The 25,100-nt window shown below is 46.7% G+C and overlaps 2 protein-coding genes and 1 long non-coding RNA gene across 4 annotated transcripts; 1 reads left to right on the top strand and 2 right to left on the bottom strand.

The window, feature by feature from the left end:
* Positions 1-1,255: 1,255 nt before the first annotated feature.
* On the bottom strand, positions 1,256-3,643 carry LOC135822382 (small ribosomal subunit protein uS7-like). 2 transcript variants are annotated; one of them, XM_065335135.1, is made up of 7 exons: positions 3,568-3,643; positions 3,350-3,492; positions 3,054-3,140; positions 2,479-2,601; positions 2,188-2,316; positions 1,958-2,056; positions 1,256-1,369 (listed from the first exon to the last, which is right to left on the bottom strand). In XM_065335135.1, exons 2-7 carry the CDS (start codon positions 3,470-3,472, stop codon positions 1,301-1,303), a joined length of 630 nt encoding a protein of 209 aa, XP_065191207.1. In that variant the 5' UTR covers positions 3,473-3,492; positions 3,568-3,643; the 3' UTR covers positions 1,256-1,300. The 2 variants fall into 2 exon arrangements, with proteins under 2 accessions (XP_065191207.1, XP_065191206.1); XM_065335134.1 differs by lacking the exon at positions 3,568-3,643 and having other exon boundaries at positions 3,350-3,560.
* A 117-nt stretch (positions 3,644-3,760) lies between these two features.
* LOC135822381 (flotillin-1-like) lies at positions 3,761-22,948 on the top strand. The gene is made up of 15 exons (XM_065335133.1): positions 3,761-3,990; positions 6,064-6,139; positions 10,132-10,222; positions 12,028-12,129; positions 13,173-13,214; positions 16,423-16,467; positions 17,083-17,157; positions 17,406-17,501; positions 17,864-18,016; positions 18,399-18,485; positions 19,175-19,269; positions 19,657-19,702; positions 20,287-20,424; positions 20,983-21,147; positions 22,189-22,948. Exons 1-15 carry the CDS (start codon positions 3,942-3,944, stop codon positions 22,207-22,209), a joined length of 1,281 nt encoding a protein of 426 aa, XP_065191205.1. The 5' UTR covers positions 3,761-3,941; the 3' UTR covers positions 22,210-22,948.
* A 75-nt stretch (positions 22,949-23,023) lies between these two features.
* Positions 23,024-25,030, bottom strand: LOC135822384 (uncharacterized). Its single transcript, XR_010554475.1, has 2 exons — positions 24,862-25,030; positions 23,024-23,350 (listed from the first exon to the last, which is right to left on the bottom strand). It is a non-coding gene; the product is annotated as an uncharacterized LOC135822384 (long non-coding RNA).
* Between the last annotated feature and the right edge of the window lie 70 nt (positions 25,031-25,100).

Genomic DNA, 25,100 nt, shown 5'->3' with positions numbered 1-25,100 from the left:
GATCAGGCGTTGCACACTCTGGGGGGTTATGTACTCTTGCTTCGGGGTGCCATTATTGCCATATCGGTTACCATGGCAAGGAAGCGAATTTTCATGGTATTTTGGGCGACTTTTGAATTCTCTGGAAACATTTGCTGAGAAGAAAAATTTGCACCCTGTGGCCAGCCTTGGCGGTGAATGAAGGGTGTCCGATTTTGGGCGAAAATTATTTGGCATGGCAGCACTGCATGATGTAGTACAATCAGTCATGCACATACTTTTTTATGGAAATGCGGGCACTGGCAACTATGCAGCATGCTCATTTTGTCAAAAAGCCATGCTGGAAGTACATGTATTTCCTTGCCTTTCATTTTTTGATCGAAAAAAAAAACAAAAAACGATCATATAATCGACGTGGAGACAACAATTTTATAATAGCAATAAAGAGAACAAATTCTACGAAAACAATTTTAACGCAACATGTTTCTTCTGCTTACAGCGTTTGAAACCCTGAATGATGCTCTGCGCAAACGCTGTAAGCAGAAGAAACATGCACATGTAGTTGCGTTAAAATTGTTTTCGTAGGTGCACAGCACGATTGTTTCTCTCACTACTGTTTTAGCGTTATAATTATTAGTTTTTCACCCACCGGTGCACTTAGCTCTCACTTCACTTCTATTGTCTCACATTCCCTCATTCTATTTTGGCACTGTATTTTGTTCTCGTAACACATCATTGAATGTATTATTTAATCATTGTTCAGCATGGTTACTCTTCAGTCACGACTTTCCACTGATGAATGTGACAAGAAAATTAATTCTGGTAAACTTTCATGACTTCGTTGTAGTGTGGCGATGACTGCAGAATTTGTTCTCTGTATTGCTATTAATAGTATTTTAAAACGATCATATCGCATAATATTATAGTGATGCATCGGTTATAGTGATAAAATCACGGAAATCAAAAGGGTACGCTATAGCCGATACAGACTGTACATTAAAACCAGAGTGTGCAGCTTGGGGCCTTCTCTGCTATGGGTGTCGGTTACGGTGGAATTCCGTGATTACATCATATTTGGTGCAGATCTGAGGCGCGCGGGAAATGGCGTAGTGCGTACAACTGAGCTGCAGTTGTGCAGAAAGAGACCTGCTTGAACGCACTACATCACTAAAAAGGTTTTTATGTACTCTTGATGGTAACCATTGAATAGCTACCAGCTAAGTTCCGGGGTGAAGTAACACAAGGCAAAGACCCACAACACACAACAGAGCACCGCTTTTTGGCATTTCCCGTTTATTCTCGTCCCTTCCACAAAAAAAGTTTAACGGTTAGACTTGGCAACACGCTCAAGCTCGTCCTTCTTCTTGATGGCATACGAGTTGGATGATCCCTAAAAAAACCCACAGAAGAACAAGGCAACAGGTTATATAAGTGGGAGATTGAAGAACAAAGGTAGGGGAAGGTAAAGCTTCAAAAGTTGAGAATGAGAATAGTATCTGCCATTTATGCTCCCAAGCGAACGCAGCTCAAAACATTTGTATATTATGTACCGTGAAAATGTAACCGAGGGACTGTTGGGAAATGGTTGACTGGCGTAACCGTTTCAGCCCTAAATAGGGCTTGAAAATGATGACGTCAAAACGGCAAGGGAGTAGCAAGTTCACATCAGATTTCTCCTTTGGATCCACTAAGGTGTGACGTTGTTATTGCCTACAGTGTCTTGGTGCATAGCAAGCCACTCATGTCGTATGCAGGTGTGACTTTTTCTTTGCCAGCAGTCGCCACCCCACCCCCATTAGGCAACCCAGTCAATTTCACCGGCTATATCACCTCGCTGTGAGTAACCACTTGAAATGTGCTTGGATCCAATTTGAATTTTTAAAATTGTTGCTATGCTGTGACGTAGCACTTTCAAGCTATATTAGACCTAGAAGAAAAACAAACCATTGGAAACAGGAACAAACTTAAGACAACATACCTTTGATGCGTTGATGAGCTCATCAGCGAGGCACTCAGCAATGCTCTTGACGTTGCGGAAAGCAGCCTCACGAGCACCAGTGCAGAGGAGCCACATGGCCTAAGAACAAAAAAATCAAACCAAAAGACAATCTTTAAAAACATAGTGCCAACAAGTGGTGAGAGGAGCTGCATAGACAAAACCCACAACCGTAAACCTTTCCCGTGAGCTGGGTTTTCTAACAAACTGACCTGGTTCACTCTGCGGAGTGGGGAGACATCGACGGCCTGACGACGGACAGTACCGGCACGACCAATGCGAGTGGAGTCTTCACGAGGACCGCAGGCAATGACGGCATTGACAAGGACCTGCAGGGGGTTCTACACCAACCAACAAGAGAAAGCAAAAATTGAATACACCACTCACAACTAAGATGCTATTCGGTATCATAGATACTTATTACACGAAACTAAAAAGTTCAGTTAGGACCCCCGCCCCAATCACACGAAAAATAGATTGACTTGACAGCAAGAATGCCTTACCTCGCCAGTCAACAGGTGGATGATCTCAAAAGCCTGCTGGACAATCTGCATGGTCATCAGCTTCTTGCCGTTGTTGCGACCGTGCATCATCAGGGAGTTGGTGAGACGCTCAACAATGGGGCACTAAATGCATGCACACAAAAGTCAAGTGCAAGTGATTTGGCTATACAAACATAGTTTGTGAAAGGTACCAATCTATCGGCAAGAACAATAAAATAAAATTAGACGATAAACTTCTCGATAACTACTTTTCCTTTTTTCCTTTATTGTACGGAAACGAAACAAAATTTTTATTTGTGATTCTATTTATAATTCGTCATTGACGAATTAAAAAAATTGATTTGAAAAGGGGAAAGTCCAATACGAGCTACATAATTTAAATTCGGGCGCCTAAAACCGGAACACCTGTACTTCAACCACTAGCATGCAAACATACAGCCACAAGCAGAACAGCTACCGAAAAAGTACGCACTCCATACATGACAATTATTATACTTAACACGTATGGTGAATGTAAAAAAATTTCAAAACGAAATCACAGCACACACGCATATATAACGCAACAAAAAACATACCTGGGCCTTCCTGAATCGCTTGACGGCATAACGTCCAGCGGTGTGAGGAAGGAAAGTGGCGGACTTCTCCTTGATGGCAATATAGTCCTATCCAATGGCAGTAAAAACACACGATATCGATTCCATCATCAACTCGTGGCAAATTTGCAATGATATCCAAGCGTCTCAGCTCCATATTTACAACCCAAACTTTGGTTGGGCCACTGCTAACCGACTGCATCAACAGATCGGTTTGTCCAAGCTACTAGCTACTAATTCTCAGTTCAGCATGCTCGTCGGCTCAGGCGATATCTTACCTGCAGTGAGATTTCCTTCACCTGGACCTCGTCAGATGACCATTTGCCAAAAAGCTTGACATCATGAACCTCAGGGGCCGCGACATCTTCTAGTTCTGTAGTAGTTTTGTCAAAGTCACCCATTTTGGCTTATCCAGACCAACCTAATAGCAAAGGAGTGAGCTAGGGTAAGTAACGGGTATGAAATGCGAATAATGGTGGCAACAAGGAGGCCCTACCGAATCGTGGCTGAACAAGAGAGAGAAAGGATTGGTACAAAGCGCATGCGCAAGAATAAGGTCTTTGGCAATGTAGCCATTGGTAACGCATGGCACGCTGTACAAATGACGATCATGGGCTGATGAAGTGTCGTGATTTTACGACTTTATGGCAAAAAGTCACAGAAATGATTTTGCATAACCATCTTGATCGAGCTGAGGAATGTGAGAGTGTGATGCTTCTTCGCTGACTGTTTTGGCATCCCTGGTTGAGAGAGGCAGTGGCTCTAGACATCTACCTCACTGTTGTTGGCTTCGTCTATTCTCATAATTTTGGGTACTGTATCATCAAGGATTCTGAACGACTTTCCTGTGTTGGCTACTTGTTCGTAGCCATGCCTGGCTGGGAAACATGCGGGCCCAACGAATGTATGGTCGTGTCAGGTAAATTTTATGTATTTTCTCTTGGGTGTATCAGACTTTCCTCCTTACTTATCAACAGTACTTCGTAACTCATGTACATGTAGTTTCATTCTTCACAACACTGAAATCCTTGGTGTTTCGGCCACACATTCTTTTTTGGTAAAACCGATGCACTGTTGAGAAGTTGAACCTTCATACTATGAGTCGTGAATTGCAGTGATGGAAAAAATTGGAACGTTTTTGTCATTGTCATTTATCCTCATAGAGAATGGACAGACGAGCCTGAACAAAATTGCGCCGGCGCTACTTTAAATTCCAAAAGGGTATATATTTTATTATACAAGGAATTTATGCAATTTGTGCGAGTAATTTCAAGTTGGATACCGTAGAATCCCGCGGATAAGCCCATGGGCTTATCTGTTTCACAAGGACATTTCGGTGGGCTTATACGAGAACATGGGCTTATACGCGGACATGGGCTTATACGCCGACACCAAGTTGTGCTATTGAAAAGTATCAAGGAAGTGAGAAATACATGCTAAAAACCACTGTGCAAACAAAAACCACCGATGATTGTGCTGAAATGTACTAAAAAAATAATTAATGTGCATGTACTACGTACATGGTATGGCCAAGAGTCCATAATTTATGGACTCTCGGTGTGACCTAGGCCCATGGGCTTGTACAATGAAGCTTTGTGATGTTCGAACAAACCCTGGGCTTATGCGCGGGCATGGGCTTATACGCGGGTGGGCTTATCCGCGGGATTCTACGGTAGTGGAGTTTTCACGTCAATATTGTCAAGAGTCCATAACTGCAACTGTGATCTCTTTTCTATGGGCCAGATGCGCGGCGCGCTGCCTTCATTACATCATTCAGCTGCAGTCCGCGCACTGCGGAAAATCAAACACCGCACTTTCCCTCTGGTTTGAAATGAACTTTCGTACGGAACTGGAGTTCACGCGCCAGAATTCAGAGATCGCGTAGGTACTGGAACGAATCGAGCAAAAACGGATGAGCTCGTACGAGAAATTGTGAGTTTGAATGCATGCTTTCAGAGCGTGATGAAGGCAAGCTACGTAATGAAGGCAGCACGCCGCGCACTGGGCCATAACCACAGTTGCATACTCTTGTTTATGCACTCTTGATATTGTGCATGCACATATGCATGTACACATGCACGCGCGCACATAGGGTGCGTTTGGTTGGTACGATCTAGAACAGGATCGAACAGCTGGTGCACATGGAGCAGCCTCATGCCAACCAAACGGTACTCCAGAAACAGAGCACATTTTTGTGGAAAAATGTGCCAAACTTGGTGCATTCTTCAAAATGTGTATGGGTCACCATGGTCACTTAGTACGGTACGACGAGTCCAACCCAAAAGCGTATGCACGTGATCACTTGGGAACAAAATCGATGTTCCCGCCAGGTTTCACTGTGAAAAAGTAAAACTGCTCGGTCTGCTCCGGCCTCGAGGCCGGAGCAAGCAGAACATGTTCTGGCCGACCCAGAACAGGTGCAGTCCCAACCAAACGCGCTGTTCTGGTGAATCCTGTTCTAGTTCGTACCAACCAAACGCGCCCATACACTCCACACCGACCACACACACTTGCATGACCTTCATGGTCTGTTGGACAGAAATAATAAAAGACAGGGTCATTCGTAAATCGCACTATTTACCACAGGTGTGCAAATGGTGGTGGGGGTGGAGGGGACTTGACCGTTTCTACGCTTTGAACTTTGAAGCCTTTTGTACATTTTACAATCATAATCTCATCTGTGTGTATACTATCAGCGTTTCATAGTGTTTCTATTCGTGGTGAGGGAGGGGCAAGGGCAACCTCTGTCTCTCTCTTCTCTCTCTCTCTCTCTCTCTCTCTCTCTCTCTCTCTCTCTCTCTCTCTCTCTCTCTCTCTCTCTCTCTCTCTCTCTCTCTCTCTCTCTCTCTCTCTGTATATGTTTATGTATGCATGTACCGGTATTTGACTCCTGTGCTGATGTACACCGTGTGTATGTGTGTGCGCGCGCGCGTGTGTGCCCATCATGTGTGCGGGGTGTACCTATATATGATTATCATTATGATGTATGCAGGGTGCTGCCACAGTCCTCCGCTCATGGTACCTGGTGGTCGGGTGTTTGTGTGGCCATACATTCAGAAAGTTCAAAAGTAAGTCATTCTTTTTCTAACGCGATTGTGAACCTCAATATCACTGTACTGGGACATCTCTTGTGTTGCTGATTTTCTGGGACCGGTTACTTCAGCTGTGTGTGTGTGTGTGTGTGTGTGTGTGTGTGTGTGTGTGTGTGTGTGTGTGTGATGTGTGTGATGTGTGTGTGTGTGTGTCAGAAGGGTGCCAGGCAATGTATGAAGTGTATGCAGGGGTTGAAGAGCGCTGGAGGACTGGCTGTGCATCGCTGTCCTGTGTTCACGGATGTCCCAGCTGTATCTATTCGCCATGAATCTGACTCTTTTCGATGCGATGTTTGTCGCCGATCTTTCCGCTCCCGTTCTGGTTTGAGCCGTCATCACTGTGACCGTGCGAAACGGATGTCACATGCAGCCAGGAACAACTGCCGTCATGAATGCGAGCATTGCGAAAGGCGGTTCTCAAGGCCACAGGACTTGGAACGCCATGCCCAATTTTGTTGACTTGGCGATTTCTCTCTCTTCTCTTCTCTCTTGTCGTTGTCTCCCGCTTCTGGGAGCGGCGTGGCCCGATAGGGTAGCTGTACATAGTAGTAGTAGTAGTAGTAGTAGTAGTAGTAGTAGTAGTAGTAGTGTGTGTGTGTGTGTGTGTGTGTGTTCATGTGTTAGCGTATGTGTGTATGAGCGCGCGCGCGTGTGTGTATATGTGAGCGTGCGTGCGTGTGTGTGTGTGTGTGTGTGTGTGTGTTAGCGTATGTGTGTATATGTGAGCGTACGTGCGTGTGTGTGAGCGTGCGCGTGTGTGTGAGTGTGCGCGCGTGTGTGTGTGTGTGTGTGTGAGTGAGTGTAAACTTTTCTGCAAAGCTGCGTTCTATGGAAGTTTGCAGTCCTTCCTTGATAGTATACCCAGGAGTGGACAGTGTGTCATACTCGGCGACTTCAATGCTCGTGTTGATGTTGGTATTACTGGAGACGAGTGGAGCCGCGTAAGGGGTGCACATGGATATGGCATCATGAATTCTGCTGGAGAGGATTTGCTCAACTTCCTGGCCAGAAACAGTGCGCTCATCTGCAACACCTGGTTCAGAAAGAAAGACATACACACGCACACGTGGCACCACCCCAGGTATGGGTAGCCTCATTGTATCGACTACTGTATTATTCCACAGTCATGCCAGCGTTAATGTCTGGATTGTCAAGTTCTCTGCTCTGTGGAGTGTTGATGCCGACTATGAGTTCCTTGCCATGAGATACCGCTTGGCGGCGGTGCCCAGCTGCCGCAGACAAAGTAAACCAGCTAACAAACCCATCGCTTCCGCAGCCCTAACGGCTCCCTCCAATGATGAAGTGCGAGCAAAATATTCCAATAGTCTTGATGCTGCCTTGGTTCAGAACTGGCTAGATGAGCTATCTGTGGATGGCTGCTGGGCTGCGTTGAAAAGGACTGCGGCGGACGTCACTCAGTAATGTCTTGGCAGAGAGCTGCGCAAACAACCAGACTTGTTCCTGGACAATCGACCGTAGATTGAGGCTGCCCTCCGTGAGCGAGATGATTACTACCGAGCCTGGATGTCGACCAACAGGGCAGGCGATCAGACGTTGTATAAGAAGGCCCAAAGTTCAGCTCGCCGTATCGTTCGTCAAGCAAAGCAGGACTGGCTGAGAAAACTGGCTCAGTACTGCGAGCGCTTTAGTCTAACGTCTAAGGGAGGCTGGGAGTGCATCAAGAGGAGCCAGGCTGCACTTGATGGATTGCAGCCCCGCAAGACAGCTGCTGTCAAGAATGCACAGGGTGTTGTGTGCGAGACCCCAGAGGCAACAGGTACGCGGTCGCGGGAGCATTTTGATGGTGTCTTGAACGTGATCAGTGATTTTTTCCCGGAAGCCATTGATTCCATTGGTCAGCTACTGATTCAGCTTGACCATGAGAACGCCCCAGCCTGCAATGAGATACACCGTGCTATGCGAACTCTTAAAAATAGCAAAGCATGTGGTCGATCAGAGATAACAGCGGAGATGCTCAAGTGCGGCTCTGAACTGGTGCCTAGGTTGGAGCTGTTGTTGGCTGAAGTCTGGAGGATGGAAATGGTTCCTCAGGATTGGGTAGACACCATTTTAATTCCTATTCCCAAGAAAGGTGATCTTAGTGAGTGTGGTACCTGGCGAGGCATTGCGCTTCTAGACATGGTCGGCAAGCTGGTGGCAAGAATAATAGCGGATCGCCTGAAGCTGGTTGGAAAGGAATACCTGCCTGACTCCCAGTGTGGTTTTCGCCGTGGTAGGGCATGTTCAGACATGGTGTTCTTAGTACGCCAGGTTGCCGAGAAATTGCATGAACATTCGTCAAAGGGCTTTGCGGTGTTCATTGACTTGCGCAAAGCAGACAATTCAGTACCTAGAGCAGCCATGTGGAGGGTTCTCTCCAAGCTCGGCGTGCCGGATACGCTGGTTTCTATCATTCGGTCGTTCCATGAAGGCATGTCTGCATCCATCCGTCTCGGCGCAGATCTGCTGGAACCTTTCCCGGTGGGAAATGGAGTGTCAATTTGCGGATGATTTGTCGCTGTTTGCCAACACCTACGGCGGTGCTGAAAGGGCCTTGGCCACGTTTCGGAAGATTGCAGGATATGTTGGCTTGTCAGTCAATCTGGGCAAAACTAAGTTCATGCCTATGGGTGTTGGTGTGGTGGCGTCGGATATGTTGCCTTTGGTTGGAACCGTTGAATGTGTGGACAGTTTTCGCTATCTTTGCTGCCAGATCAGCATCAGGAGTAGCTTTGATGTCTCTCGCAGGATCGCTGCAGCTTCGGGTGCATTTGGCGCCTTGAAGAAGGCTGTGTTTGCGAACTCAGAGTTTCCCATCGGTCTAAAGTGTGTTGTCTACGGATTCACTGTGCTGGCGGTACTCCTGTATGGTGCTGAGAACTGGACACCGAGGCAAAGGGATCTCCAGCAGCGTCTGGACTCGTTCCACCTGCAATCTATACGCATGATCCTGGCATCAATCGGGCGCGCCAGATAAACGAGCACGTGTCAACCCTTCAGGTACGGCAGTGGTGGAGAGACATGGAGCAGGTCTCTGACAAGGGCGTCTCCAATGGCTGGGCCACCTGGCTAGCGTGGGTGTCACCGGTGACCGTGTTCCCCGCCAACTGCTCTTTGCCTTTGGTGCCTTGCCGTCTAAATGACTTCCACATGGCCCCCGGAAGAGATGGAAAGACCCAGTCAAGCATGCCCTGGCGTCGGTGTCCATTGGTATGGATGAGTGGCTTGGCACAGCAGATGATAGGTGTGAGTGGAGAGCCAGGCGTCAGGATGGAGTTTACAGCGTGGTAGGATCTCGTGTACAACCTGCCGTGAAGCCACTCTTGTGTACGGTCTGCACACGCCGTTTCAGCCGTCTTCAAGACATCGCTAGACATAGCTGCACCTCCCGTCACTCCGTAAAAGCGAAGAAAAAAAGAAAAGAAAAAAAAACAGTAAAACGGCTGTTCACGTCTCTCATGCCGCATCCCGAAGCCAGCACTCCTTCAAGTCGCCCCCCGTTAGGGGACACATAGGCAATCGTGGCAGTGGGCGAACGAGGAGGAGGTGTGAGTGCATGTCTATGCGTGTGTGTGTGTGTGTGTGTGTGTGTGTGTGTGTGTGTGTGTGTGTGTGTGTGTGTGTGTGTGTGTGTGTGTGTGTGTGTGTGTGTGTGTGTGTGTGTGTGTGTGTGTGTGTGCTCGCCCGTTTGAAAAGCCACTTCTATAGGCTGTGTGATGAAAGTCACTCAGTTATTGGTGGATGTCGCTGTATGGTGCTTTCCCAGATCAAGCTGCTGTGCCTTGTAAATGTGTAGTTGTGGTTCACTGCAATCACCTTCAGCTGTCGTGAATGGGCTAAACACCTGAGGTGTGTGTGTGTGTGTGTGTGTGTGTGTGTGTGTGTGTGTGTGTGTGTGTGTGTGTGTGTGTGTGTGTGCATGTGTTTGATGCGTATATTGTTACCTTCACTCTCTGTGTCCTTTACAGATTGTCTCTGAACACACTGACCCTGACCATTGACAGCAATAAGGTCTACACTAAGCTTGGTGTGCCTATCTCTGTAATCGGTATCGCCCAGGTATGTGCACTGTGTTCTACTGCCCTGCAAGCTAGTACAGTCAATGGGAAATAATTACCGACTCTGGACTAGTCACTGATTACATGTACTGCTCCACGGCTCAGGCCCAGGACTCCTTTTGACGATATTTCGCATTGAACTTGCGAGTTATTTGTCTAGACTTTTCTGGTATTTGCAGTGGGGGCCACACGGCGCCCTGTCATTGACTGTACCTCTTCTGCCATGATACAGCTACTGCGGTATGCCTGTACTTAATTGTGTGTCACCTGTTGTGGTGACCCATGCACTGCACGCATTTATTCTGTTTCCCGCCGTACCAGTGTGGAGGGGTGCCTGGGTATCGACAGACAAGCACGGTCACTGCAGGGAATATGTTACGTGTACAGTTGTGGTCAGTTAAATCCCACCCAAAGTGCTTTTTGGCGCCCTCAAGTTAGTTAAACGGCCCTTGACGCCCTGGAAGTGGCACGAATGCGGCTTGACGTACACATGTACGAATACAGTGATGTAATCGGAACAGGTCCATTGCGCTAGTTTTGCACTTTGGGTCGGATTTCAGTGAGCGCAACTGTACTTTACACGCACTAGTTTGCTAAACGACTCCCTGCAGAGCATGGTGTTCTTGTTGGCCATGTTTCCCTGTGAAAGTTATGGCCCGGCAGTGGCCAGAATGCTAAACGACTCCCTGCAGAGCATGGTGTTCTTGTTGGCCATGTTTCCCTATGAAAGTTATGGCCCGGCAGTGGCCAGAATGAAGTTAGTGTGTTTCCTGTCCTTTGGAACTTGCACAAGTTTCACCTGATGTTTAATCAATGCGACTGCATGAGTCCCTGTAATTGTAGTTTGTTGGATTAAACATTGCAGCCATTGACATAATAGTTTCGCCTGCCGATGCCATTTTTTGTGTGATTTTCTCTTCTTTAGCACGCATAACGGTACCCCCAATGCATGCTCGTGTGTGGCCAGGACGCATGTACACATGTGTATGTGTGTGGGTTGGCAAGCGTTGACCTTGCCAGGCCCACTTACGTACACTAATTTATCCACAATGGTGGAATGTTATACTGATGGTGGAGGAGTGCATGCTCAGTGCTCACTGACCTGTGCAGCTATGATAATGAGTGTCCGCCAATACCCCTACCTACCTAGCTCTACCCACTCCCTGTGTGCGTATATAGTATTGCTTATGCATGCTCAACTCGTGTCATGGTGAGTCACATGTGCATGTATTCTGTGCTGCTACCCGGCACTTCCATTTTGCTTGCTGCTGCGCTTTGTCTTGTCACACTGCTGAGCACACATGCAATGCAGCAGCCTACCGCACCGTTTCCAGTGACCTTCCACCGAGATTATGACCTTTATCCGTTACCATTCCATTGGACCATTCAATAATCTTCAGAGACGCTGCCGAGTTGTTTGTTTGCTTGTCAGCAGTTGATCAACCCGAGTAGTGAGTAAACCAATGGCAAGAATCAGTTTATGTCTGTTGAGGCGACTCCTTGTACTTTGTTTAGGGCTGTCACTAGTCGGAACGTAGGACATCCTAGACAATAGTCTGCTATGGAATATAATTTCATTGTCCTTGTGAGACCCAGTCAGACTGAACTTTCCGCATCCATAGCACCGCCACCACCCTCAAGGATCAAGGCGCAGATTTAGATGGTGTGCAGATTGACCTGTGTCCATTCTACCACTAACTGTTATTCGTTTCTGCATGTAGCTTGGGTGTGGCATATATCCAGAGATTTCCCCTTGCTCGTTGTAATAATTATGTGTTTTTTGTTGGTGATGTGTTGCTGGTATAGGTGAAGATCCAGTCCAACAACCGTGATATGTTAGCTACAGCATGTCAACAGTTTCTCGGCAAGCCGCCGAGCGTGGTGCAGGACATTGTACTGCAAACCTTGGTGAGTCACAGGCCAGTCAGTAGCTTATGTTCGTCGTGAAAATGCGTTACATTTGAGCAAGTACAGTACTGCTTTAATGAAGTCCAGTTGAGTCACTCGAGCACGCGCCGAACGTTGCGCAGCCCTGGACCTGCGAACACTGGGCTGCGAAATGGTGCAAGGCGCAAACCTGACTCACACGACGACCGGATTTCATTGAGCAGGACTGTAGTGACATGCACTGCATACATTCATATCTTAGCACAGTGTAGATATGCATTGCTAATTCAATTCATTTACTGTACATGTCAGGTTTCTATGTCAAGACCCGACCCCAAGGGTCCGTCAAAAGCCTGCATTGCGAACAACACCAAATAGGACCGCCACGAAGTGTGAGCAAGACCCAGAATCCCACGTGCACAGCATGCGCAAGCCCTCACTCAACATCACACCAAGAGCTCCATAGTCAAGGATGTACAGGTACCTTGCAGATAGATACAGATAGGGAGACAAAAAGACGAGAAGGCAGTGCCGGAGCGAGAGGACGAATGCAACAAGAACACGGGCTTATATTTGGGAAAGCAGCCGATCAGAACAAACTCATTGTACTCACTAGTCATAACGGCTAGTCATAAAGGTGGGATAAGAGAAGGTGTAGAACGGTAGAAGCTAGGCTCATAATGAATTGCAATACAGTTGCAGAAGAGAGCGCCGGGTTGTTACAGTTTCATATCAGTTAGCCACGACGAATGTGTAAGTGCGTAAAGACTATGATTGTAGTTACAAGAGGTAAGTGATGATGTAGTGAGTTTGGAGAGAGAGAGTTATAGAGTTACCGTACTGCTGTGGTGCTGGCACGACTTGTCAGGTTGCCGATCGCTTGTCAGCTGTTGTTGACTCATCGCCTGCCAGGCTTGCTGCCACGGTTGATGTGCCTCGTCGACCTCGGGCCACGACATCTATGTCATCGTGAGCTTTTTCCGTTCATACCGTTCAGTGTAGCACATGTACATCTAGGTTTGCTTACATGACTGTATTTGTGTACTGTTGTGATGTGATGACAGGAGGGTCACCAACGCGCCATTATGGGAACAATGACAGTAGAGGTAAACCATGCACCTCTCACTTTCTTTACTTCTCTGCCTCTTAGAATGACTATCTCCGGTAGATGTGTGCCTCGCGAACACGGCGGCCCATTTACGTAGTGTTGTGTGTGTGTGTGTGTGTGTGTGTGTGTGTGTGTGTGTGTGTGTGTGTGTGTGTGTGTGTGTGTGTGTGGTTCTATCTTGTGTCTTTACTCGTGTGTTCGGCAGTCATTGTGAACTGCTTGGCCTAAGAGTGTCGTGATAAAATCTGTCATTGCCTGGGCCCTGAATGGAGTTGTCTTGGCCCGAGGAGGCTGCAGTACATGTAGCGTTTGTGTGACGTATACCAGGGAGTCGTAAAATACCGGGAGGCGACACGCCACACATTTCACGATCCGAGGATTGCTGCACTCGACCCGCGAAATTTGATGCGTGATTGAAACGTCGTCGTCATCTTCTTTTTCTCAATTGTTTTTGCTATGCTTCGAGGCCTATTCTGGATCTCCAGAGCGAAAGCTGGTTGTTTCTGATACGTACCACGCATTACCTTAGGTTGAGCCGTGGCTTTTAATTTTTTTTGGGAAGTTCACTGCTTTGGAGACGACGGAATGTCAAGGTAAGTTATTCACGAAATATACTCAAATTTGAATTGAGTAAGTGCGAATGACACCCTGTTTTCGGAATAGTTCTTCACTAAACACACCATGCCCATGGCCCCTTCATGTTGTCCAAGTTCCATTCTCGGTTTGTGTGAAGTTTCGAGATGAAGATCGCTGATGCACTCACCTTTCCATGGAAAGGAAAAAAAAGTAGCATATCAAACAGAATCCATGCAGCATTTGATGCCACTATCCTCATTCTTCTGCATTCAAAGTGTTTCACATTATGGTCCATGAACTACACACAATATTTGTCATTTCTTAACTGTTCATAGCTGTTCATACTTGAAGTAACTGTGTTCTGAACACATTGCCTTCAGGAAACGTAAGGCCGAGTCGCCTGACCGACTGAGCAAAGTTCTCTGCGACGAAAGTCACACTATCGGCAAATGCACTGAAGGCGAATACCCGTGAATACCCTGTATACTGCTTGATCCACTTATCACAGAAGCATAAACACACACGCACGCACACACATACCATCCATACGCCCGTCGCAAGAGAAGAACGCAAGTCTGCAAATGCACTGGATGTGCACCCACAGATTTTCTCTTATAGCAACGATAGCGAACAAGATCTGAATGAGACAGATCAAGACTTGCACCAGATAACTGTATAATCCACACAACTGGCAAAGCCATGTGAATCGACCACCAATGCACAACACACATACACCTTTGGACCTTTGGATGCCCATTGCTCCGTGCAATGATAGCATCAGGAGTTGCAGTATTTCCTGTGGCGGGTTAGATCATTGGGCCGACGGAAGTCCCTGCCACAGCCGCAAATGAACACTCTAGGCTTTGGCACAGCCGCACACACACACACACACACACACACACACACACACACACACACACACACACACACATACACACACACACACGCATGCTCGTGCAACATTCACATTTTACTTCTTCAGTTGTTTTTAGCTGTGTCATATTGTGTCTTATACAGAGCTTCACTTTGGAAAAAGCTGTTGAGATGCTGGAGAGCACTTGTTGCCATGCTTGCGAAATGCCAGCACCATTGCATGCCTTCAGCTGGCACACTTCCTGACGTAGCAGATTTCCAAAACCTGATGCCTTGTGTAACTGTGTCCTGATAATATGCAGGAATGACTCCATCGCATCAGTAACACTCGCCTGTCTCATGGTCAGCAGTTCGCAAATTCCATGGATTATTTCACCTTCCATAGGCCTGTACACCATGGTGGCACTGCCACTCTTACATGGATCTGCACATAGGCAAAGCAAGGGTTGAGGGCGGAGGTTTACATAATTATAATGTCAACAATTTACATACTAGGTACACACGTAATATTCAGGACATGAATAAAATAATATCCTGTCACAGTTTCAACACTGTCACATGTCATAGTGAACAGACAATGCACCGTGGGCAGACTCCCATTTTTCGGGTGAGTTTGGGGCGCTTAGTATGCTACAGATTATACATTCGTGTTCACAAGGACAAGACGAGACCAAAAAATGCAGACGAGAGAATCTCACCAGTAGTCCACAGCTGAACATCTCCACAACTCAGGTCACCAAGTGGATACGTGGCGTCATCTACATCTTCCACGGTGGACTCATCACTTTGGCAGGCATCTCTGTCAAGCTCCATCATCCTTTACCCCGTCAAGGCACAAACTTAGAATCACCAAATCAACTGCTGACACTCGGACGATTCCTTGGGAGCAGGATTATTTTTTGGATTTTTGGGACCAAACAGCGAACGCGTTCTTTGTGCATGACCTGCGCCGCTTTGACCTCATGGGGATTCTATATATTCCCTCAGCACTCGTGCCCGAGCTGAGTCAATCATCCGACGCGGCTGTGCATCTCGTGTCGCCTCCCGGTATTTTACGACTCCCTGACGTATACCTCATCATTGGGCTCGAGATGTCCTACCATGAGTGCATGCTATCGAGCAGTGTGATGCTGGCCAATGAATGTTGTATCTCACTAGGTCCTGCGGTGCTGCTCATTCCACTCAGCATCAGTTCTACGTGTTAACTTATGCCTTGTAAATGTTTATTTGACACATCCACTTGCCCCTTGTGCCAGGCCATGAGCTCTCACCAGACCAGGTGCACGGTGATGAAGTACGTGCAGAATGTGTAGGCCGCTGCCAAGAGTGTGCGCCTGAGATCATGAGTGGGCGCGCTGCACTCTGCATCATGCCCCGCACTCGCGCACCCCCAAGCGATTATTTATCATGCCGGCACCCCCGTCATTGCCTGATTCGTTCCAGTCCCTCCGTGGTCTGTAGTGCACAAACTGTTACTTCACTTCAGTGCGAAAATTTTGAACAGTAGGTGAAGAGTGCTTTTGATTTCTGCAGTGTGCGGAGAAAGCTGCTTGACGTAATGAAGATGTGCCGCCAACACGGGATACATACTGCCCGATCTTTCCGACCTTGTGGACATTAGCGCCCAGAACCGAAGTTGTCACTTCCGGCCACTCTCCCTTCTAAAGAAGGACTTCTTTATAGCAATCGCAAGAGGTCAAGAGCTGATAGGTGTGTTAAATTACCTTTCTGTTGCTCTTTTTTTTTGTCTTCTCCAGGAAATATATTCAGATCGGCAAAAGTTTTCCAATCAAGTGTTTGAGGTGAATAAAATCTTGTTTTCCTTTTTTTGGAAATACTTGACTGTTATCCCTTCCTAGGATATGTTTATGTGGTGTGTGTGTGTGTGTGTGTGTGTGTGTGTGTGTGTGTGCGCGTGCGTTCGTGTGTGTGTGTGTGTGTGTGTGAGAGAGTGAGTGAAGGAGTGTCTCCAGTTCAAGTTCTGCTGTGCGTATGGCGAGAGATATCAGAGGCAACAGGATCTGCAGCGGCATGGGACTGAATGTTCTGCCGTGATGCTACACCTTTGTTCCCCTCCTCATGAGAGCAGCTGTGTGTCGAAGTGTGCGTGTGTGTGAGTCTGAGTGTGTGTATGTGTGGCATGTGGTGTGTGTGGTGCGTGGTGTGTGTGCGTGCACACATATGTGTGGTGTGTGCAAACCCCTGTGACTCCCTAGTGCACACACCAGCATTGGATTTGTTTGGGGCGTACCGGCTACCTATTAAGTTTCCTGACTTTTAGCTTTTTTGAAAGTTTTTTCCCATACCGTGCTGGTAGATGTAGTATTGATTTTCTCTGCTGCCATCACCGATGTTGAATGTTGTCATTGTTATTCTTGCTGCTGCTGCTGTTGCTGTTGTTGTTGCATTGGATTCAGACTGCCTCTGCTGACTTTGTCAACATGGGCATTTCTATTATCAGTTACACGATGAGGGACGTTCACGATGATATTGTAAGTAGTTATGTTGCGTTCTTGTTGCCTTAGTCATGATCAATTTTGACTTCGGTATGTGCTTTGCACCATCATCATCAGTGCCCATTGTTTCTTGTGGTGTAGTCTTCGGACACTCATCCTTGTATTCCATATACATATACACGTAGCACTTTGTTTAGCATCGTATTGTTTGGCACCCATTCTCTTATTTGTTTGCACTAATCTCTGGTTCTATTTTGGTTTGACGCACTATCTTGTTTTCACAGGGATATTTAAGTGCGCTGGGTAAGGCACGTACCGCAGAGGTAAAGCGTGATGCTCAGATTGGTGAAGCTAGTGCTGCTCGAGATTCTGGTATAAAGGTGCGTGATGAATGAATTGTGCCTAGTAGTCCATATCTGGGGGGGGGGGGGGGGGGGGGGGGAGAAATGGAGGCTGAGTTACATTTGGCACAATGAAGTGCTGGTGTAGCCTGTGTTCTGAGTGTGGGTGTGTCCAGGCGTTTGTGCGCATGTGTGGGTGGGTGGGCAGGTGTGGGTGTGTTTTTATGGCACAGTAAAATTGCTAGATTTTCTCAGGTGATCAATTATTGTTAATGCATTCCAGCTTTTTCACCTGACTCGGTTGAATCTCTGCTGTGTCCCCAATACTGCCTGTGCGCATACTTGTAACTCACAAACTCTGTGTGTGTGCGTGCGTGTGTGCGTGTTCTTTTGGCATGCAGTCAGCACGTGCAGAACAGCAACAGCTGGCATCACAGTTTGAGAATGACATTGAAGTGGCACGGGCCCAGCGCGACTTTGATCTCAAGAAGGCAGCTTACGACAGGGAAGTGAATACGAAGAAAGCTGAATCGGATCTAGCTCATTCGCTGCAAGTAAGCCTCTTCTATTACTCTTTGTGCGTGACTTGTAGTGGGACAGTTGGTTGGAGCGAAGAGTAGCTGAAACTAGATGTCATGCTAGTAACTTCATTTATTAAAATCTTCATTTGTGCCACATGGGAACTGTTCGTGGTGGTTGCTAGGAGATGAAGAGCTAGTGACATTGGGAAAAAGTAAATGAATTTTAAGTTTCCTCCATGAAATCAAGTCAAAGTGACGAGAGAGAAGCGAAAATGGTCCAAGAACCATTGTCAACATCTCATGAACTGGTTGATTTGCTCAAGCTTTTCCAGTTTTGCTTTATTCAAGATTGATTGAGAATATTTCCAAGAATACTTGACAGATGCGGGGATGTGTGTGATTCTGTTGTGCCTAGACTGCCAAAACCCGTCAGCAAATTGAGGAAGAGAAGATGCAGGTTAAGGTTATTGAACGTCAACAAGCCATCAGTGTTCAAGACCAGGTAGGTTTTCCCGTTTCAGTGTGCATGCAACCTTGTAGCTACAGTCAGACCTCGCATAACCGCACGGATCCGTTTTCCACAAAAATATCCGGATAGGCGAGGGAACCGGATAATCGAACACACATACTGTATGTATGCATGGCATATGCTGTAAATCGGTAACCAACGATTTTCTTCCAGATGGCGAGGGATCCGGATAAAAGAGGACCGGATAAGCGAGGACCGGATAAGCGAGGTGGTCTGACTGTACATACTTGTAGTAGAGTAAACACATCCTTAGAAACCAGGACACCTATTACAGTAGTGGGGCTAACAAACCTTGTCACATGCGTTATGGTGTCCTTACCGTGGAGGTTTCACGTCTGCGACTCTGTACTTTGTGGAAACCACCAAAAGGTCTCCTTGCTTTTCACGTGTCCGTATTTCTCAGGTGTCTTTTAGCACGCGTTCCATTGTGTGCTAGTATTCGTACTGTTGCTAATGTCAGGTTGATGATGAATGATTTGTATAAATCACCCATGTATTGTAGCTAACCCAGGTGGGGTCACAACCTGGAAACGGAATAAGCATGCATGGTACTTTGTTTGTGCAGCTCCCAACTCCCAGGCACGGCTAATATTGCTGGACGTGTTGAGGAACAACGTGCAATATCTGTTCTATTTTGTTGTTGGACTCTTGTGGCTGTGCAGGAAATTCAACGTCGTCAGCGAGAATTAGAAGCCAGCGTCAAGAAGCCTGCTGATGCTACTCGATACAAGATGCAAACCCTGGCTGAGGCTGAGAGGTATACACACTGTGGACATAGACATGTTGCTGTGTTTTTGGCGTGTGTTGTATTGTTATACATGTTGTGTTATCCTGTGGCATCTATCACTGCACAGCACATCAGGAAATGAAGGACTGCTCATCAATGATGCTCAGCCATGTATACTGTAAAAAGCCCTATACTATAATAACGAAGTGCTAAATCTCACAAGTTAGAGCACTCATGCAGAGCTGCGCATGCACACATGCACGCACGCGCGCGCGCACACACTTGCAAAGAGCACTCGTGCGTGCACACGCATACCCACTGCTTTCATCGCTTTTTTTTATGTGAATGAGCATTCACCTCCATCTCTTTTGATGGTAATGCTTGGCTGTGTACGCCTCCTCTGCCTGTTGTCCGCAGGAAACGCATTGTCCTGGAGGCCGAAGCTGAAGCTGAAGCAATTCGGGTATGTACGCACAATTTGTTTGCTTTTGTTGCTAATTCCGTGCGATTTTCAAGCAATCCTATTGATCGTCTTAGGAGGTGCATGTGTGCCTTGATCCTCGAGGAGTTCCTACGGATGGCACTGGGTCTAGCCGAGTCTCTCGTGAACCGTGAAACATATGACTGTGATCTGTACAAGTGTGTTTAGCACTGCTGCTTGTAGTTCTAGTACTGTAAAACACGTAATTTTCGGTGTAACTTTAATTTCGGTGATTTCGGTAGAGAAAACAAGCACCTAAATTTAGATTAAACCTAAAAGGCACCAGAGTATGCACTGTATGTGCAGGGAATGCTGGTCACTTAATTCTAAATTACACCTGAAACCTGGCAGGTCCCTGACACCGAAATTTTAATACACCAAAAATTACATGTTTTACAGTATTTGTTTGGTATCTGGCACCCGTGTGCGCTACAAATTTTAATTTTAATTATCAGCTTTGACTGCATGTAGCTGTTGATAATCTGTTGGTGTAGTAATGATTGCTGGGTTGCTCGAGTGGTGAGTAGTAGTAAGTTTCTCTTTGCTGTCCTCATTGCTAAAACTAGGTGCGTGGTGAAGCTGAAGCCTTTGCCATTGAAGCAAAGGCAAGCGCTGAAGCCGAGCAGATGGCCAAGAAGGCGGATGCCTGGAAAGAATACCAGGATGCAGCCATGGTGGACATGGTCCTGGAAACCCTGCCCAAGGTAATGACTGTCCGTGCAGGTCTAGTGAAGCTTTGTTTGGTAGCTCACGTGGGGGCTGGCTATCTGGTCTACTACAGTAACTCCGGTTTACTGGTATGGGGCGTTACGTTCAACCTTCACATTAGTTAATTACAAACAGATGCCCCTGCTTTCTCTCCTCTCTAACCATTCAGCATAAGCTAAGCTAGGGACTCAGCATACTGCTGTTACACTTCAACGCGGAAACATGCCCAGTTATGATGCACAAGAATTCCGAACCTGAGAAAGGCCTGTGCCCGTATCTATGAAGTTTGTGTTGAGTCATGTGACTTGCAGGGTGGGACAACTCCTGGCATTGCACTGTGTCGGTATGCTGCGTGCCCAGTCTTTGCTGGTTTCCTTCCTCGCTGCCATACGCACCATGTTCTCAATCTGCATCTGTGTGTGTGTGTGTCACTGTGTGTGTGTGCGTGTGTGTGCATGTGTGTGTGTGTGTGTGCTGTGTATGTGTGCATGTATGAATTTACTTCAAGTATACTCATGTGCACCTCTTTGTTTGTGCATGTTTGTTGTTCCAAGGTGGTTGCTGAAGTGTCTGCCCCGCTTGCCAAGGCCAAGCATGTAGTGATGATATCCGGTGGCGATGGTGAAATTGGTGCTGCCAAGATGACCAAGGAAGTGCTGGACATTGTCAATTTATTGCCAGAAACTGTGCAACGACTGACTGGTGTAGATGTCTCAAAGGTAAATTGTCACCATCCGTTGGCAGCAGCACGGTTTACTAGTGTCCTGTAACTCGTGTCTTGGCTTCCTGGATTGTCCGATTTTAGACGCAGTACAATCAATGTCATGTACCACACTGTCTGTGTACGCTAAACAACTGCGGGTGTGTGCAGTATGATATTATGCTGGATGAGTACACCAGGCATGTGAAGTCAAACTACAAAGGCAGAAAAGAACAGACAACCGGCTAGGTCCTTGTTGTAACGCTGTGTTTCATGCACATAGCAAAGCTAAGGCAATCCTCGGACAGCTCTTCTGCCTTTGTCTGTCCCTTTGGAAAAACGCGGCCAAGAATTCAAAATTCCGCAGCAAATTCCGCGGGGAAAAGGGTGGTTTTCTGCGGTAAAATCAAAAATCTGCGGCACTTTCTGCAAGTTTTTCACCCTCCTCGTAGAGGATATGACAACTACAAATATAGTCGCATGAAGGAGCACTTTTCATACTATCCTTTGCAGTCACAAACTGAATAAGAGTGAAGAATCTTGGAGAGAAATGTGCTCAAACAGATCGCAAAGTAGTTTTTCTGCTGCCTTCTGAGTAGTAATTTTAGTAATTTACCCTAAAAAATCAGATTCCGCGGGCAAAAGTGTGGATTCCGTGATTTCCGCGGATGATGGCAACTTCTGCGAAATTTGCCGCGGCCGCGGAATCGCGTTTTTCCAAGGGGACAGCTTTGTGGTATTGCTCCATCCTTGTGGTGTTGAGCACTCTAGGCAACCTGGGAATTCTCGCTGTTGTGAAGTCAAACTATTGAGATAATTGTACGTATCCAGACATACCTCTGGGGGGGGGGGGGGGGGGGTAGCTCTGCCCAACTGTCCCTGTGTCCATCATTATTCCTGTTGGCACTGTGGGCCTGTGGCATTGTACATACAGCAGGTGACTCAGGAAATAATTAATTAATTGACGGAGCACTGTAGTGTTTGATGTGAATAGCTATATGGGTCCTTGGTTGTTTGTGACAGTAAAATTATGTCATTGCCATGTGCTCTGTCCTTCCAGGTGATCAAGGCGACAGCATAAAGACCCAGCTCTTCTTTGCGTGCTGACAACAATCACGTTGTGTCACTGCATCTACTATACCGTATTCGTTTTTTCTTCTTCTTGCCAGTACCCATGCATACTCGTGTGCGTGTGTGTGCAAATAATTGGCAAACCTTTGTGTCCGTTACCATAGTTGGGAACCTTGAAAACTAACAGTTGTACAGTAGCAATCATGAGTAGGTAGGAAATTTGTTTGCTCCCCTGTAAGCTGTAGAGGTCACATTATGTTCTTAGGGGTTTCCCCCAGTCATGCCATCCTTCCTGTGGTACCACTTTCTACCCTACTCCGAAGTATTTTCAACATAGGTTACTGCTTTCCGTGTATCTCGGCTTCTACTGCTAGGTTTTCCCCCAGCTCATGCTATAAAGCCCATCTGTTTACTGCCTATACGAGGACTGGGAAATAGTTTTGCTGATCTCTGTGTTCTACGTGGAGATTCAACAAATTTTACGTACTTTTTAGTGTACAAGTCAAGTGGCAGTATGCGGCGCTGGCATTCTGCTGTCCTATGCTCGACTTGTATTCCAGTACTGTTTTATGATTTTATGCTTGTTAGACATCTTAGGTTTGGTTGTGTATGTGTCTGTGATAGTTTTGTCAGTGATGCTGATGCTAGAAGAACTGTTCCTTTTTTTACCTTCTCTTTCTATCCTTTTTCAACGTAGAGTAGGTTGGCAGCAATTTGCTGTTTGTTTACTATACGCTTTTTCAAGCACAGTCACTCAGGTTACAACATTATCCCGGGGCCTGCCCGCTTCCGACAAGCAAATCAAACAGACCGTGTGGCACATGTGTACATTAGAGTATTCTTTCTTCCAGTACAGATTGAGCAATGGATAGATTCAGCGAGGGCACAAGGCGGTATAGTTTGATAGGGATCAAACTCAGCAGTGTTCAGATAAAATCCGACATAGAAACATGGTGAAGACGACTCAACCGACCATGTACCATCTGCCCTTCATCTTTCTCCGTTGCAGCAGGCGCAGACCACCGAGGGTGAGCCGGCGCTTGAGCAGGCAGATCTTACGCTGCCGACGCAAGTAGTTTGGCTTGTACTCCTGTCCACCGCACCAGCATCGTACTGATTGCAGAGGCGCGACTGCTTTCAAGGCTCCGGGGCTACGGATACAGTAAACGTGTTACACAGAGGACACACAAGTATGTTAGAGACACGAAGACAATGCACAGAGTTCACTTTTGCCTGATAAGTTATAGTGCCTAGGCCAAAACAAATAATGACCTTGTTTCCGGTCGGCCGACCGGGCCACTTTTTCCCAAATTCTGAAACTGTTTTTGGTCCCAAATGTATACAAACGGTGGCAATGCCATGTGTGCAAGTGCACTAAACGAGTCAACACTCGGTCAAATCGAAACACCTACAAGGCAGCAGAGATTCTCAGCTGTCGGCTCGAAAACCTCCGGGGTCGATACGAGCTAGAATAACGGAGCTGGAAGGACTTGAACTGTTTGCTTGATTTCTCAGGATGTACGAAAACAGGAATACACCACATGCTGTACAAGAACAGTGAGTCAGTCAACTTTGACATTGATCCTTGACATGATATATGTACAATGTACATGTGTAGGTGCTCTTGTCCATCAATACCACAACGACTGAGGAACCTAAAAAGTATCCAAAAAAGTTTCATTCCGGCCGACCGAGTCTCCTTTTTGAGGGGTTGCCGACCGGAAACAAGCCTATTTTTTGTTTTGGCCCTATTCTGCTGCACAAAGGAAAGAAGAGAATTGACTGTGACCGCATGGTAGTTGATATGTGACTGGAAAGTATACTTGAACATGAAACACACATACGTACACGACTACACGTGCACACACACATGTATTCGCCCATCACAAAGGAAGCACGCAAATGTGCAAATGCACTGGATGTGCGCCCACAGATTTTCTCTTATAGCAACAATAGCGGATCTGAATCTGAACGAAGCAGATCAAGACTAACACCAGATAACTGTCGAATCCACACACAAACGCATACACACATACATGTAAATGTGCTGAGAGAAATGCCATTATCCATGACTAAACTAATTTCGGGTGTGGTACCAAAAAATGCAGGCACAGACATGATTTCCACGTTCATAAGAAGTGCACATGTACAGTAGCGGTGGCATTGTTTAGTCCACTACTAAGTCTAGCAACACAGTACTAGTGTACTAGTGGATCGTTCTGAACTTTGAACAGCATTTTCTACACACACGATGTGTTGATTTCAGTAGACGTTAGCAGTCTGATAAGAGCGAAAGTCCGTGCCTTCAAATTGAATCAATGTACTGCTGCTGCAGTCAGCTACTATGATCACTACTCATTGTCAAGCACATGTAGTCTGCTTGCTGCAACCCTATGGCTATGCTATGTTGGTGAGTGCTGCATGAGAAGCAAAGTTTTCCCAACACTAATGTGCTTAGTGGCATTCATAATCCCCCTAGTGGAACGTGAGCAGTTCGAACTACTACATGCAGCAGAGAGGAGAGAGAATACCCCGAGCTGTAAGGTGTTGTCACCAAGTGCTCAAACAACTTTCACAGAATACTTCAATGCAATTACATTATGCAAAGAAACTTAAGAAAGTCAAGGGTAGAGATGTTGTGCTAAAAAACGTGCTAACTTACCGTGGAGCTGCTGCAGAAGCTGATAGTGACCACAGCGCAGAGAAGGACTGTGCTGGCTTTTGCAAAAGCCTCATCAGAGAGCTCGCCATCGTGATCAAAGATCAGGGGGGTAATCGCCAACCCTAACTTGACTGTAAGTATCCTCTCTGTTTTTTTGTCGCTCCTTCAAACATACATGCCAGAAATGGATCCAATGAGGCCAGATGACGTAACTATGAGCGAACAACTTGTGTTGTCAT

Source organism: Sycon ciliatum, chromosome 8 (assembly GCF_964019385.1).
Source record: "Sycon ciliatum chromosome 8, ocSycCili1.1, whole genome shotgun sequence".
Taxonomy (NCBI): Eukaryota; Metazoa; Porifera; class Calcarea; order Leucosolenida; family Sycettidae; genus Sycon; species Sycon ciliatum.
This window is presented reverse-complemented; position numbering and strand designations above follow the sequence as displayed.